This window comes from Peromyscus californicus, unplaced genomic scaffold, assembly GCF_007827085.1.
Source record: "Peromyscus californicus insignis strain IS unplaced genomic scaffold, ASM782708v3 Scaffold_19__1_contigs__length_69161282, whole genome shotgun sequence".
In the NCBI taxonomy this organism is placed as follows: Eukaryota; Metazoa; Chordata; class Mammalia; order Rodentia; family Cricetidae; genus Peromyscus; species Peromyscus californicus.
The window spans coordinates 68,633,067-68,648,632 of NW_026294491.1; the positions used below are offsets into that span (position 1 = coordinate 68,633,067).

Here is a 15,566-nt window from a genome sequence, read left to right on the forward strand (position 1 = left end):
AGGGCTGCGGTGGAAGAGAAGGTGGGTCTTGGCAGTGGGGTACAGCCACACCAAAGGCCATATCGGTATAGTCACCATTGTCCCCAGATTCCGAGGATATTGAGGAGCCAGTAGTGGGGCCCTGGGAAGTGGTAGTGGATACTGGAAGCAGGTGGTAGTTATCCTGGGGTGGGTGTCAGAGGCTGCTGCAGGGAAGAGGGGGAGGCCAAAGGATGTGGGGGCAGCAGTAGTGTGGGAATGAGACCTCCGGGCTGTAGCAGGAGCCAGGAAGAGCAGGACAACCATCAGCTGGAGTACTGCCATCTGATGTCACAATAGTACACACTTGCAGTTCATGTAGCCAGGGCCACTCTTTATCAGGAGGGTTTAGCTCCCGTAGTTTGTGTTGCTGAATCTCATATACAAGTGTATAGAAGGCATCCTCCACACCCTGCCCGGTCCTGGCTGATGTTTCAATGTAGGGGATACCATAGCTGTGGGCAAGGTCCTGGGCCTGCCAAGACTTAACAGTATGAGCAGCCAGGTCACACTTGTTCCCCACCAGCACCATTGGCACATCATCCGAGTCCTTTATCCATTTGATGTGCTCCCTGTACTGATGGATGTCTTCAAAGGACTTGGTGTTGTTAATGGCAAACACACAGAGGAAACCCTCCCCTGTGCTCATGCATTGGTCCCACATGGCACCACATTCCTCCTGACCCATTGTGTCTAAGATATCCAGCAGACATGTCTCCACATCAATGACCACCTGTTTTTGATAGAAATCCTCTAGGTGGGGTCATATTCATCTACAAAACGATTCTGGATCAGCTGGATGGTCAGGGCACTCTTTCCCACACCTCCAGCACCCACCACCGCAAGTCTGTATTCTGTCATCACTTTTGTAAGGACTGTCACTCTATGAGCTCCTGCCCCACAAGGGGCACAAAGGAGTGGCTGGGGAGCAGAAGGCCCTAATTGGGGCCCGATGCAGGTGTCCTTATAGCCCTGAGGCCGGAGCATGATGGCCACAGGGTGCAGAATAACTGAATATGGGGGCTAATTCCCCCTTTTGTTCTATTAAAACAAAAATATATTTAAGTTTAACAGATATTTATCAGAGGATATTTGGCTCTGGGGTTAACTCCCTGCGTTTGTAAAGGGAGTACCTTTAGGAAGAGTTGAATGCCTTGTAGGTATGGACTGTTTTTTAAGGTCAGTATCCTAAATCCCAATGCCAGCTCGTCAGCTTGGCGGTTTCCCCTGGGCAGAAATCCTGCGAGCCCAGAATGCCCCCTCATATGTTGTATGGGGCATTCCTGTCCCTCCAGTAATCCCTTGAGGGCAATCATGAGTGGGGAAATTAACTACATATTTTGTTGGACTCTATCTATGAACACTGATGGGGGTTTGTTGGGTTTTTGTCTTCCCCCCGCTATGGGAGATTTGGTAGGCCCTTCATCTAATTTGTTCTAGGCTACAAGCCCTGTTTGTCTAACCTGATCTTGGTAAGGACCTTGCACAACCACCTGTTGGACCCCCGTAAAGTACCCTTCAGCTGTACCTGCTAGCACGCCATAGGTGATAGGGATAGGGGGGTTGGCCACCCAATTGGCCTCTATCCTGGTCCAGCATTCCTCCTTATTTTTAGCCTCCCAGGGGTACCACTTTAGAGGTCTATTAGGGCTAGGGGCCAAGTTTTCCCCTGACACATACCTCCCAGTGAGGGGCTGGTATAGAGGTCCATATCACGGAGATCTCTCCTTAATGCTATGTATAGTGTTTGAGTGCCTCAACCCTGGAGTCCCAAGGTGGAAGGCCAGAATCCCTTGAGGTCCAGGGCTCAGGCGCAGTAATTTTTACTTTTGCTTTAATCTCTACCATATATTTCTCTGTGCATCTCTCATGCTCCTCACCAAATTTGGCCCAATTATTTTTTTCTTTACTCTCAGAACTTTTCCAGTCCTTTTTGACCCCTGAGCAGGGGGGGGGTTGGGGGGTTGGGGGGGTTGTTTTCCTTTCTTCCTTTTCTAAACCTTGGGAAGAATTATTTTCCCTCTTTGACTCCTGAGAAGGGGGTGGCAGAGAAACTGGGTGAAAAGCCACCTTAAGGGTTGTGATAGTGGGGTAGAAGCCCAGGGGTGGCAGTGTGCCTAAATGTTTCTCCCTTTCTCTTGCCAGATGCATGCAGAGACATGTGTCCATGAAGTTCTGAATCTAAGCAGGCTGACAAGGAAGATCAACCATCACACCATCCCTGCCCCATTCTGCCCCATGGAATGTGTATCAAAGAGCCAGGGTATGAGCAAAGGAGTGGGTCAGTCCAGTCTGCCGCTGGTAACCTCCTGAAGTCTGCATCTGCCATGGGGCAGCAGTGTCCTTTTCAGACCATCAAGGACCATGTGTTTCTTTGTCCATAGGAAGGTATTAAGAGCCAGGTGTGGGAAAAACTAAGGCAGGGCAAGAGGTCTCAAGATGAGGCCAGGCCTGCTCTATTAACGAGGCCCTGTGTCAAAACTTTTTAAAAAAAAATTAAGGAGATATTAAGCCAGTGGCCATTATGCAATCAATTGTTGGGTCTTGAGACTTTGCTCCTTACAACCTGTTCTTTCAATAAACTGCTTTTCTTGGATTCAGTAGAGACCAACTTCACCCTAAGTAGGTGTCTTGTCGTAACGGAGCATACAGTAGCAAAGCACCAGCAGCAAAATTGTATGAATTTGGCATTACAGACCAACCAAACTTTAGATGTATTGAAACGGTGGGGTTCTTAGGCCTACTAAACATTATTAACTTTCAACATCATTCTAAGCTGTGAATATGGTGAGGTGGAAGGTTCTTACAGCATGTGTCAAGTTCTTAGATGCTTTAGAATTCACAATAAGATGAAGTCCACAAGATCTAACTTATCAGCCCTATACAGACACATGAAGTTATACCAGAGTGACTGCCAAGTTCTGACGTAACAGCAAAACCAGAACATTTTAGAGGAACACAGATTTAATGACTCTTTTGCTTAAAAGTGTGAGTTTCCAAAATATCACAAGACCGTTTTACACTTGACTCGGCCTGCATGCAGTAGCTCATCTAGAACATTCCTGATGGTCTCAACACAAACTTCTCCTCTGTGGTGTTTTTTTGATGCAAGATTCCATACATTTTCAAATTCTTCTTCAGAAAGCTTGACTCCAATGTTAGTTAATATATCTGAAATCTAGAAACAATGAATTTAAGGCCAGACAAAGATTTGTGATTTTAATTTTGTATTTTAAAAAATTAAGTAAGATAAAATTTATATTTTAAAAACTTTATAACATTTAATAAATGGACACTGATCCTCCCTCAAAGTATACGTGTTCACATATGCATGTGTGCCTATACACATAAAATGAGAAGGCATCAGAATTCCAGTACTTTGTAGGCATGCGGGGAGTGCATTCCTATAGCCCTAGCACTTGGGAGGCTGACATAGAAATGTTGAAATTCGAAGCCAGCCTGGCCTATACAGTTAATTCCAGGTAACCTGTGCTGCAGAGTAAGACCTTTTCACCTTTTTTTTTTTTTTTTAATTTTTAAAAACAAAGCAAGGCAGTGAAGGTGGTTCCACCAGTGAAGGTGCTTGCTGCCAAAACTGATGACCTAGGTGTGACCCCCCATTCCCACATTATGGAACAAAAGAACCGATTCCCACAAGTTGTCCTCTGACATCCACACATACTCAGGCATACATGAAACACACACACAAAATATAAATAAATAAGTGCATGTTTTTAATTCAACCCCCAAAATAGGAATTAACTAGTTTAAATGAAGAAAAACAGCTGGGTATGGTAATTTGTGCTTGTCATCACAACACTTGGGAAGCAGAGGCAGGAAGGTGTCTTGAAGGACTACTGGCCTACATAGTGAGACCCTTTGGGAGAGGGGAAAGAATTATACAATACATCCAGAAAATAATAAAAAGAAAAACTTAGCAACCTGTTACAACCAAACTGGATATCATTTATCAAGAATCCTATACTTCAGGATCCGTATACAAGCTATAATTCTGAAAAGTCAAATATGATAGTCATGGGCTGCAGCTAGGACTGGGGCTCAGTTGATAAGGCTCTTGTCAACATGCACAAATCCCAGATTTTATCCCCAGCCCAACAAGTACCAGGAACATACCTATAATCTCAACATTCAGGAAGTGGAGGCAGAAAGATCAGAAGTTCAACACCAAGTCAGCTACATAGCTGATTTGGAGGCTAATAGGATGATGATGATGATGATGATGATGATGATGATAATAATGGTAATAATAATGATTATGATGTGAATTAACCTAGAAGCAATACCATATACCTGTAATTCCTGCACTCAGTAGGACGAAGCAGGAGGATCATGATTTCAAGTCCACTCTGGGCTCATAGCAAAACCCAGTCTCAAAACAAAACAAATAAATATAACACTAGCCAAGTATGTTGGTTCATGCTTTGGGAAGCTGAGACTGAAAACCACCAAGAGTTGTAGGCCAGTCTGGACTACAAAGTTAGTTCCAGACCAACCAAAGTCGGGGGTAAGAAGTAAAATACCATCTCAAATAAAAATAAAATAAAAGACAACAATAATAAAACTTGTCACAATAATAATAGTGATCATTGTTAAGTCAAAATTTCTGTCTTTGTATATTTGCATAGAATTGCAGTTTGGGGTGATTTCTGTACCTCTTCCTTTGATCTGGTCTTGAAGAAGTCTCTCTCAAACACACCTTTCTGGGCAAAGATGGAGGGATGCAGCAGGGAGTAAGCATTGCCCTCTTCACCATAATTATTTACATCACTGACGCGACGAATCCTCGGAGCAGGAATGTCAGATCGAATGGTTGGAACACCATATATGGGGTAACCTAGGTCATCAATGAGGGAGAAAAAGACACCCTGAAACCCAGCTGTAGAACAGTGGCCACCAGTCACACCTGACCACTGAGCACTTGAAATGTAACTGACCTAAACCATTCTAGGCTTAAATGTAAAATCCAAAGACTATGTAAAAAGCAGAGTGTGGCCAAACACAGCAGGAAACACCTTGGCTGCAAGGACAGGGGAAGCTGAGGCAGGAGGGATAATGCCTGAGCCCCAAAGTCCAAGCACAGCCTAGGAAAGCTTTTAACATGCTCATCAATCAGAGTCTTAATTTTATTAATATAGATTTTTTTTTAACGTGGGCCATCATGAACAGGTCAATAAAATGTATCTGTGAGACCTCTGAGTGCTTACAGTACACAGTTAAACATAAGGCCCAAGGCCTTGAGAAATGTATAGTCTAATGAAGAAAGAGGCTAGGGACAGTGCAAGGACATACTAGGAACATTGCATTTCTAGGTGTGTTAATCACTTAACTTGACAAGGAATGGGACATGCTTACATATAGAAGGAACAGCTCCAACAATTGCATTGATCTCAGAAGAAGTTGTCTTATAGTGGTTAGCAACTTTGTCATTTGGTCTCACGAGTACCCGGAGAGTCTCTTCTGAACTTCCTGGTTCTTTTGGGACAATATCTCCAGGCTGTATCAGAAGAGTTGGCTCAACTTCTCCCATGCTAGTCTCAGCAATGTTTTCACAGTCTGGTTTTCTACCTTGAAGCAAAACCAGACAGGGGACAAGAAAGTACAGGAAGATGTCATTTCTTGGTGTTTGCTGTTCTGCAACAAGCTGGATTATTTGGACCTCCAAGATGGCTCAGCAGGTAAAGACATTTGCCACTTGCCACCAAGCCTGGCAGCCTAAGTTAGAGCCCCGGGGGCCCACATGGTGGAAGGAAGGAACTGACTCCCTCAAGCTGTTCTCTGAGCTTTACATGTGCACTGTGACACGTGCAGCCACATATATGCATACACACAAATAATAATAATAAATGTAATGTTTTTTAAAGATTAATGTCCTTTGTAGCTGCTTTCTCACAGTGGAACTGAGCACCTGTGAAGCAGCCGCCAGCACGGATACTCCACCGTGGAACAGCAAGTTCAGGCCATGTCAGGTGTGATCCCAATATGACCTAGTGTCACTTTCTGTCACTCCATTTACTTTATTCCAGAAAAACTTTATTCCAGTTGGAGAACTAAAAACAGAGAACCCTTTAATTTTTGTTCTTCCTACACCAGAATAGCCCCAGAGCCTCATGGAAGCTAGACAAGTGGTCCATGGCTGAACTGTCTCCTCAGCTCCCTCTTTATTAGAGCGTAGCCTCCTAGTTAGCTTGAACTATACAGCTTTCCCTAAGACTGAGTCCTAAAGGGGGATGAAAACATACTTGAGATTAAAAATTTTACACATGAGCTGGGGAGATGGCTCAGTGGATAAGGCCCTTGTCACCAAGCCTGACAAGCTGAGTTCAATCTCTGGGACCCACATGGTGGAAAGAGAGACTTAACTGCTGCATGTTGTCCTCGGACCTCCACATATGTGCTGTGACACACATTGTAAGCAAGCACATACACACTATGTATTTTGTTTTTATAATTATGTTTTCTGACTGAACATGTATATGTACATGGCATGTGTGACTGCTGGAGACCAGAAGAGGGCATCAGATCCCCTGGAACAGAGTTCCCGATGGTTGTGAGCCACCAGGTGGGTGCTGGGAATCAAACCTGGGTCCTCTGCACAAGCAACAATTGCTTTATACCACTGAACTCTACACCCCCAATGTGAAAAAGTTAAAATGATAATCATACATATACTTGGATTGGGAGGGTAGAGCATGCCCCATCCAGAGAAGGGACAAGAACATACCGTGAGCTGGGGGCCTGCATCTCTAAAGTAACTTCCTACAAGTTAGTGTACAAAAAAAAAAAAAAAAAAAAAAAAAAACCACCCAGGACTGTGAGTGACACCGAAGGAGCATGTGCAGCTATCATGCACCAGGCACGGTGTCCAATCTAAGTCCCAAAAGGTGAAAAACGGTGAGGTAGTACTGAAACTCTGCAGTTTTTTTACAGTCACTTCAGAGAGCTAAGACCTCCCTTCAAAGTGCTAGCTATTCCACAGATACCACTGGAGGGCAGTGTGGGTGTTTCCACCGCCACAGAAGAACTCTGGGGAAATCCATGAGAGGGTTGCAAACAAGAGCTCCAAGAGGACTGTTCCAGGAGATCTACAGTGGGGGCAGGCGTGCCTTGAAAGCTCCAGAGGCTCTACCCCACCACATACACACACACACACACACACACACACACACACACACACACACACACACACACACACACCCTTAAAAGCAGAAAACTGCATGGTTTGAAAATGGTACATGCTTTCCCCTGTCCCCCAAAGGCAGCCCTGAGACAGAATGTGGTTTAAGAAATGCATCACAAGGCTGGGAATAGTAACACAGACATATAATCCCAGCACTAGGGCAGCTGAGACAGGGGGATGATAAATTCTTAAGACAGCCTGGAATAAATAGAACAAGAAAAAGTCAAAGAAACGAAGGGTAAGGTGGTGGTGGCACATGCCTTAAATCTTTGCAGAGGCAAACGAATCTGAATTCAAGGCTAGCCTGCTCTACTGAGTGAGTTCTAGGACAGCCAGGACTACACAGAGAAACCCTGTCTGACAAAAAGAAAAAAAAAAGAAGAAGAAAATGAGGAGGAAGGAAAAGAAAGGAGAGAGGAGAAGAGAAGAGAAAAGAAGAGAGGAAAGGAGGGAAGAGAGAAGGAAATTTCCTGGTAAAACATTTCTAAACTCCTGAACCAACCGGCCACCAGACCAGCTTAAGTTTGTGCCCTAAAAACAAGAAAACAAAATCCTTGAGAACTCCACTTGACAGCAGAGAAGTGGAAGCAGAATGACCAGTGCCGACCTTGGCTTAAACTCTCTCCTACCACCCCACCACTGCCCCCACCCACCCCCAGAGCAGACTCCATTAAAAACATGGTTCCTGGTAACACAGGCTGTGATCCCATAGCACTCTGAGGCTGAGGCAGGAGTACTAGGAGTTTAGGGTTGAGACTGAACAACACAGTCAGACCTGGTCTCAAAGAAAAAGGAGAAGAAGGGAGAAGGGGAGGAAAGGAGGAAGGGAAGGAGAGAGGGCTGACCAAAACCCAGGAATAAGTTGGGCATAGTGGAGCACACCTGTAATCCCACCAATGGGGAAGCTGAGCAGGATCCAGCCTGGACCACCAAATGCTTCCATGACTCAAAAAACAAAAATGAGACCAAACGTGACAAAACATGTCCATAATCCAAAATTCAGGAGATGAGGCAAGGGATTGAAATGCAAAAAAAAAAAAAGTAATAAAAAAAATAAAGGAACTATTTTAAGAACATTCCTCTACTTTCTCTTAAGCATCATGAGTTGTACCAAGAAAGAAAAAAATGTCAGATGTGGTGGCTCACATCTATAATCCTAGCACTTAAAAATCAGAGTCAAGAGGGTTGCCACATGTATGTGGCCAGTCTGAGTTATATAGTGAGAATTTGTCTCAAAAAAGAGGGGAGGGGTGCAGAGAAATGGCTCAGTCACTGGGTAAAAGTGCTTACCTCCAGGCCAGAAATCTGCAGTTCGATTGCTAGGACCCACATGAGGGAAAGAGAGTTAACTCCCACAAGCTGTCCACTGACTTCTATAACCACGTATAGTACACACATGCACACACATAAATTGAAAAAAAAAAGTCCCTCTGCATGCTCAGTGGGTGAAGAGAATATTGTCCCAGACAGAGGGTTCACATCACCAAGAACAACAAAATTTTGTTTCTTTTTTTTTAGTTTAGTCTTACAGAATGACATGCCAAGCCAGGAATAAAAGTGGAAATAACATATCATTACTTTGTAGAAGAGAGACATTCCATGGGGGAAATAAAAAATGTCAGTAACCTTTTAAAAAGTTAATCCCAGCAACCAGGTGCTGAAAGTGGAAGCCAAGGTGGTATCGTTATAGACTTAAAAAAAGCAGGGGGTGGCTGGAGAGATGGCTCAGGGGTTAAGAGTGCATACTACTCTTACAGGGGGCCTGAGTTCACTTACCACTACCACATCAGGTAACTCGTCTGCCTGTACCTCTGCTTCCAGAGGATCTGACACCTTCATAGGGATCCCACGGGTACTTGCACACATACCCTCATGAACACATACATGTGTACACATTATTTAAAATAAAAATTCCAAATTTATACAAGAAAGAAAGGAAGGAGGGAGGGAAGGAAGCATATGTGTGGTATCCCAGCACTCAGGTGGTGGCAGCAGAAAAATTGGGAGGTCTGAGTTGCCTCAACTATGTAGAAAGTTTAAAACCAACCGGGCCACAGGACCTTGCCTCAAAAGATACAGAGATGGCAGGGGAAGGAGAAAGAGCTGAAAACAGAAAAGATAATAGGAATATTTTCAAATATTTGATGAAAAAAAGATTAATTCTATTCATAAGCCAGGCATGACAGAACATACCAACAACTCCTATAACACAGGAGACTGAATTCTAAGCCAGAAGGGACAATACAGTGAGACCGTGTTACAAAACATAAATAAATAATCAAGAAGTGGGGGGGGGGGGGAGATATATACCTGTGATCCCAGCACTTGGGAACCACAGATAGGAAGGTCACTAGAGAGTTCATGAGCTGGCCTGTTCTAGAACTGATAGATAAATACATGCATACATATACACATTTGCATACATATATATTTTAGTGATACAGAAAGATAACATATAAACATGAAAATACTTTAATCAAAGGTAACAATCACCAGGCCTGGAAGCACAGACCTCTAATCCCAGATACTCAGGATGAAACAGGAAGAATACAAATTCAAGACCTCTCTGGGTTGCTTAGAGAGAGTTTAGGCAAGTTAGTGAGAGTCTCTCTCAAAATAAAAAGTAAAAAAGAGGACTTGGGATTAACTCAGTGCAGAGTGCTTGCCTACTGTGTAGCTTTGGTTTCCAGTACCACAAAAATTAAAGCTAAGACTACAAATTTCTGTGGAAATTTGTTTTGTTTTTGTTTGACTTGTTTGGGGGATATTTTTTAGACAGGGTCTCTATATAGCTCAGACCAGCCTCAAACTCACAATCTTCCTGCCTCTACTTCCTCAGTGTTGGAATAACAATTGTGTACCACCATGCTTAACTTTTTGTGCAAAAATTATTTTTTATGTTATTGTATGTGTATGAGTGCCTTGCCTGCATGTCTGTCTGTACACTATATGCATGCCCAATGCCTATGGAGACCAGAAAAAGGTGTCACATGCACTAGAACTGAAGTTACTAACAGTCATAAGCCCGTACATGCTGGGAATTCAGCTCAGGTCTTCTGTAAGAGCAGCCAGTATTCTTAACCACTAAGCCATCTCTCCAGCCCTATGTAAAATTTTAAAAATCAAATATTCTTATGTCAAATTCTATTTCAATATTAACTTTTCTTGAATGTGGCGAAGTAACTAAAATGGGGTTTTCAAAATCCTTCATAAGGAGTTATTAAATTTTGAGATTCTAAGTACTTTACTTTTAATTTTTAAATACATAGCCTAATATCAAATGATACAAAACCATACATTGAAAAGTGAGTCTCTGGTTGGGAAAAGAGGGGTTAGTGAGAGCAAGAGGGGGACAAGAAAGGGTAATCCATGAACATCATTAAATATATACATTCATGTATGGAATGTCATAAAGAAACTCATTACTGTTTATAACTAATATATGCTAATTAAAAAACTTTTTAAAAAAGTAAGTCTCCTCTGCAGCCATAAGTAAGCCAATTAGGTTCCTCTCCTCATGGCTCCAATGTTCAGAGTAAGAACTATGTGACTGAAGCCCTGTTCAGGGCCAAGTTTGCCTTCCCTGGCCACCGAAGATGCACATCTCCAAGAAGTGGGGCTTTACCAAGTGCAATACAGTAGAATTTGAAGACACAGCTGAGAAGTAATTGATATCCCAGGCTGAGGAGTCAAACATATCCCCAGTTGCTGCCCATGGACAAGTGGCTAGTCTGCGCTCATGAGGGCTGCCACTGTGCTTAATGTCCCATCCCAACCATCATGATCACTAACAAATCTTAAACCTAATTTTTTAAAAAGGCAAGTCTCATTGTTGCCCTGCCCCTCAGCCTCACATTTCCATCTTCCTGAGTGTTCTCGCATTCTTTCCTTCCCTTTCATATACATCCTCCAGTGAACAAACACGTATGTATACCGTCTTAGCTCCCTTTAGGTTGCTGTGATAAATACCATGACCAGAAACAACTTGGGGAAGTAAAGGGTTTATTTGGCTTACACCAGGTCTCAGTCTACCACTGAGGGAAGTCAGGGCATGAACTGAAGCAGGAACAGAACCAGAAACTATGGAGGAACACTGTTTATTGGTTTCTCTTGCTCATGCTCAGCTATCTTTTTTAAAAAATGTATTTATTATTTTTATTTATGTAATTCTGTGTGAGGCTGCATGAGTTTGTGTGCACCATATTCATGCAAGTGCCTGTGGAGGCTAGAGGGCAGTGAATTCCCTGGAGCTGTGAGCCATCTGATGTGGATGCTGGGAATTGAATCTCAATTGGCTGGGAATTGGCCCCTCTGTAAGAGCAGTAAACATTCTTAACCACTGAGGCATCTCTCCAGCCCCTCAGATAGCTTATATAGCCCAGACTGACCTACCGAGGGATGGACTGAGTCCTCCCTCAGTGGGCTGAGCCCTCTTACACAAATCATCAATCAAGACAATCTCTCACAGAATCTGTCTGATCTGGGCAATCAGATGACTCTGGGCTATGTCAAATTGACTGTTGAAGCCAACTAGAACTCATAATATTAATGTTGGTTGAGATCCTAAAAACTATGAAAATATAAAAATCTACTTAAGAATTCAGCAAGCTTTCAAGAAATACCTTTAATAATGACCCTCTTCTCATACTCTCTGAGAGGTACTTTGTCTTTCCAGTTAAGGAAATTGGCAAATTCCAGATAGTTAATCAGGCCATCCTGATCCACGTCACAGTAGTCAAACAGCTGGTCCAGGAGCATCTTGTCTAGATGCAGGTTTGCCTGGTCACAAGTTTCATATAGTTCTTCTCTGTCAATCATCCCATCTCCTTTCTGTCAACCAGTAAACAAAAGAGGACAAGATGAGTGTGGTCTCTAATAAAAAAGAAATGGCTCTAGCACACATGCTCAGCAAATTCCAACCTCCATTAAGAGGAATCAAATATTATATATGTAAAGCAAGAGTTATCCTCATTGAGTCAACCTGATAGACACACTTTGTAGTTAGAGATTCTAGTATAAGCAGAATATCATTCAGAATCTTTTTTTTTATTGGTCCTGGAGATTTAATCCAGGCCCTTGCACATAGTCAACACATGTGAGTTGTGCTCACAGCCCCACTTATTTTAATCACGTTTTTTCTTTTATTTTCTTCTTGTTATTACTTATTTTAGTGCTTTATTGTTGTTTTGAGGCAAGGTCTCATGTAGTCCAGGCCAGCTTTAAGATCAACTATGTAGCTGAGAATGGCCTTGAATTCTGGTCCTTTTACCTCTGCCTCCCAAGTGCTGGGATGACAGGCTTGTTCTCACACACCCTGCTTAATCATACCTTTTAAACCAAACTATTTGCATTGGAATGTAGCTGGCATAATCATAAAACATGCTTGGCATTTCACTTGAGCAATGTTTTGCCTGTCTGACAGCTCATTACAATTTTTCAAGCTGACAGAGTTTTTAACACCTTCTGTTTCTCACTGGGGCCATAAATGGTCCTCAACATCATTGCTTACTAACAAGGAAAATAGAGATAAGATTACAAAGTAAAGTGCAGGGAGGCCTGGTTTTGTTTGATATTACTCCCACTAGCAAGAGAGAGAAGCTACCAACCCCTTAAGTCTACCCCTGTAACAATGTTAAGATTCATTCTTCTAGAGAGGGGAAAAACCTCTAGTCTCTTTTCACACAATAGTTAAAGGCAGAAATACTTAAGTGTGATTGGAAGGAAATCGATGGGAGAGTAAAGAGAAATTTGGCCGGGTCCCTTGGGAGATGAGGCCAACAAAGTATATAACACTTGTTAAAGAAGAAAGTCAACAGCTAGGGCATCCTAACCACTCAGACCCTGGTGCATTCCTTCAAGCCAGCCTTAGATGCACTCAGAGATGATGCTAAGGAGCAGAAGGATTCCATTTTTTTCCCACCCCCGTGGGAGGTTGCTTTGAGCAGGGAATCCTGGGTGCTATAGGTGGGGTATAGCTCAAGAGTAGAGTGCCTGCCTCAAATGTTTGAGGCCTTGACTTCTATCCCTAACACTGAAAAAAATTAAGTTAAAGAGATAAAGAACATATGACTCCACTGGCCCATCAGAGAGATTTCGGGAGAGAATCTGTCTAGAGAAGCTACTTTTGAATGAATCATTGAGGATTTGGGGCTCTAGCTGCCCAGGATTGAATTCACAATTCCACTGCAGATAAACAAACCCCTGAAAAATGACCCCCAATGAGACAGACCAAGTGAATTCTAAATAAGTTTCTGTGGCCCTGAAGAAAGAAGTTGCCTATGCCTCCTGTTGTTAACATACATTACCTTGACAATGGAGCTATAAATGGCCTGAATTAATGTAAAATCCTTTATAAATATCTCTATGGCAAACCCAAGTCAACCAAAACCACGAACCTGCTACCCTGCCAGGAAAACAATGTGGTAGCTAGTGACAGAATCAAAAGGTAAAGCTAAAATAGATGCTATCAATAATGACAGCTTTGAGCCGGGCAGTGGAGTTGCACGCCTTTGATCCCAGCACTGGAGAGGCAGAGTTAGGTGGATCTCTGTGAGTTCAAGGCCAGTCTGGTCTACAGAGCGAGATCCATGACAGGCACCAAAACTACAGAGAAACCCTGTCTCAGAAAAACCAGAAAAAAAAATCCAAGATATATATATACTTAAGAAATTACATAGTACATAAACTCATTAAGGACCAGGAGAAAGAGAACATTTATTAAGGTTTTGTAAGGACTTTTAAGGTTTGTTTTGTTTTTCACTCAGCCTTATTCATATCTCAATTAAAGCACCATGCAGTTTATATTCATGCTGCCCTGGATTCTTTTATAATATTTATTGCAAACTTGTAGTTGTCTCTATTAACTTTATGTTATGTCAATAATGTACGCAAATTTCTTAAAATTTTTGCTTATTTGATTTTGAATAAAAGCTAAATTCATAATTTAAAATGATTGTGATACTATGTATCAGCACACATCACATGTATTGATATCAAACTCATTCAAATATGGTTTATAGGTCCAGCAAAGAGCTCAGTGGGTCAGGGCACTCACACTAGACCTGATGACCTGAGTTCAATCCCTGGATCCTACAAGAATAATAATCTTTTTAAATCCACTTAAAATTGTCCCTAAACTGCCTAGAAAACCAGGTACAATGAGGCACAAAAGGGAGCAGGGGAAAATCAAAGCAAAGTGAGAATGAAAAAAATTCAAATGCCCGCAAAGTTGACACTGAAACTATTCAATGGGCTCTGAGCTTCCTGGAAAACAGGGGGTGGGAAATGTACATTCAAAGAACTTGGGATGCAACTCAGAGCACACCATGTGTTTAGCATGTGAACAGTCCTAAATTCAATCCCCAGCACCCAAAACTAAATGAATAAATTTACAGTAGTTTAAAAATTAGTTGATCTTGGCCTCGAGGTGCAGCCCAATTGATATGGTGCTTGGGTAGCACACACAAAGCCAGTAGCTAAATCCCCAGTACCACATAAACCAGATGTGGTGGCACAGGTCTTTAATTCTGGCATTTGGGAGGTAGAAGCAGAAATAGAAAGTTCATTCCTATCCTGTGCTACAACACGGGTTCAGGGCCTGCCTGGACTCCAAGAGACCCTGTCTCCAAAAAAAAATTATTTTTTAACTGATCTTGCAGCCTTTGGATGGATACCACCCCCTGCTATCTTAGTCAATGGCATTCTATGAATGAATTAGATGTAGACTGAAGTTTCTATAGACACCAAAACTTAGGTATAAGACTATCCAGTGTCCCCCAGAGACCCACAGAGATACACTTGCCCTTGTCAGAACACTGAGATTTACTCAGTTCTGCCTATGTATAGAACAAAAGTCATCATTGACCGTGCTTAAAACCACACAGTCACAGATGTGCTTAAACTAAACTTCACTTACAAAGACAAGTCATGAGCTGGCTCTGACCCTTGGACCATAGTTTGTTGACCCACCATTTGCACCAGTCTGCTGGAATTTGTCCATACATCATAAACCCCCTCGTTTTGTGAGACTACTGGCCTTGTCATAGTGCCTGAAAGCCAACAGCAAAGTGTCGAAGTGTTGGTAATTAAATTTCTTCAAGTGGTGGCGAGCAGCTGCAATCAAGGCTCGCTGGCGATATTTCCCACGAAGATATTCACCTGGGCATCTGTAATGGATGAGATCACCAACTCCTATTGAAGAAAGAAGTTGTCTTGCATGTGAATTTAAAATATGGCCATAGCATTTCCAGAGAGAAAGAGACAGAGGCAGAGAGAGACAAAGGCAGAGAAACCTAGCAATCTCTAAGAATGAAAAAACAAAAATAAGTCATATCTAATGCTGGCACTTCCC

The 15,566-nt window shown here is 42.5% G+C and overlaps 1 protein-coding gene and 1 pseudogene across 1 annotated transcript in view; both read right to left on the reverse strand.

Annotated features, from left to right (window-relative positions):
- Positions 1-309: 309 nt before the first annotated feature.
- Positions 310-879, reverse strand: LOC128113962 (GTPase HRas-like; annotated as a pseudogene).
- A 2,143-nt stretch (positions 880-3,022) lies between these two features.
- Positions 3,023-15,566, reverse strand: part of Efhb (EF-hand domain family member B) — a 59,116-nt gene continuing 46,572 nt past the window's right edge. Inside the window, exons 9-13 of the mRNA XM_052744001.1 lie at positions 15,252-15,406; positions 11,839-12,046; positions 5,392-5,604; positions 4,692-4,873; positions 3,023-3,196 (exon numbers count right to left, since the gene is read on the reverse strand). Coding sequence (XP_052599961.1) covers positions 3,023-3,196; positions 4,692-4,873; positions 5,392-5,604; positions 11,839-12,046; positions 15,252-15,406 — 932 coding nt within the window. The remainder of the gene's footprint in view (positions 3,197-4,691; positions 4,874-5,391; positions 5,605-11,838; positions 12,047-15,251; positions 15,407-15,566) is intronic.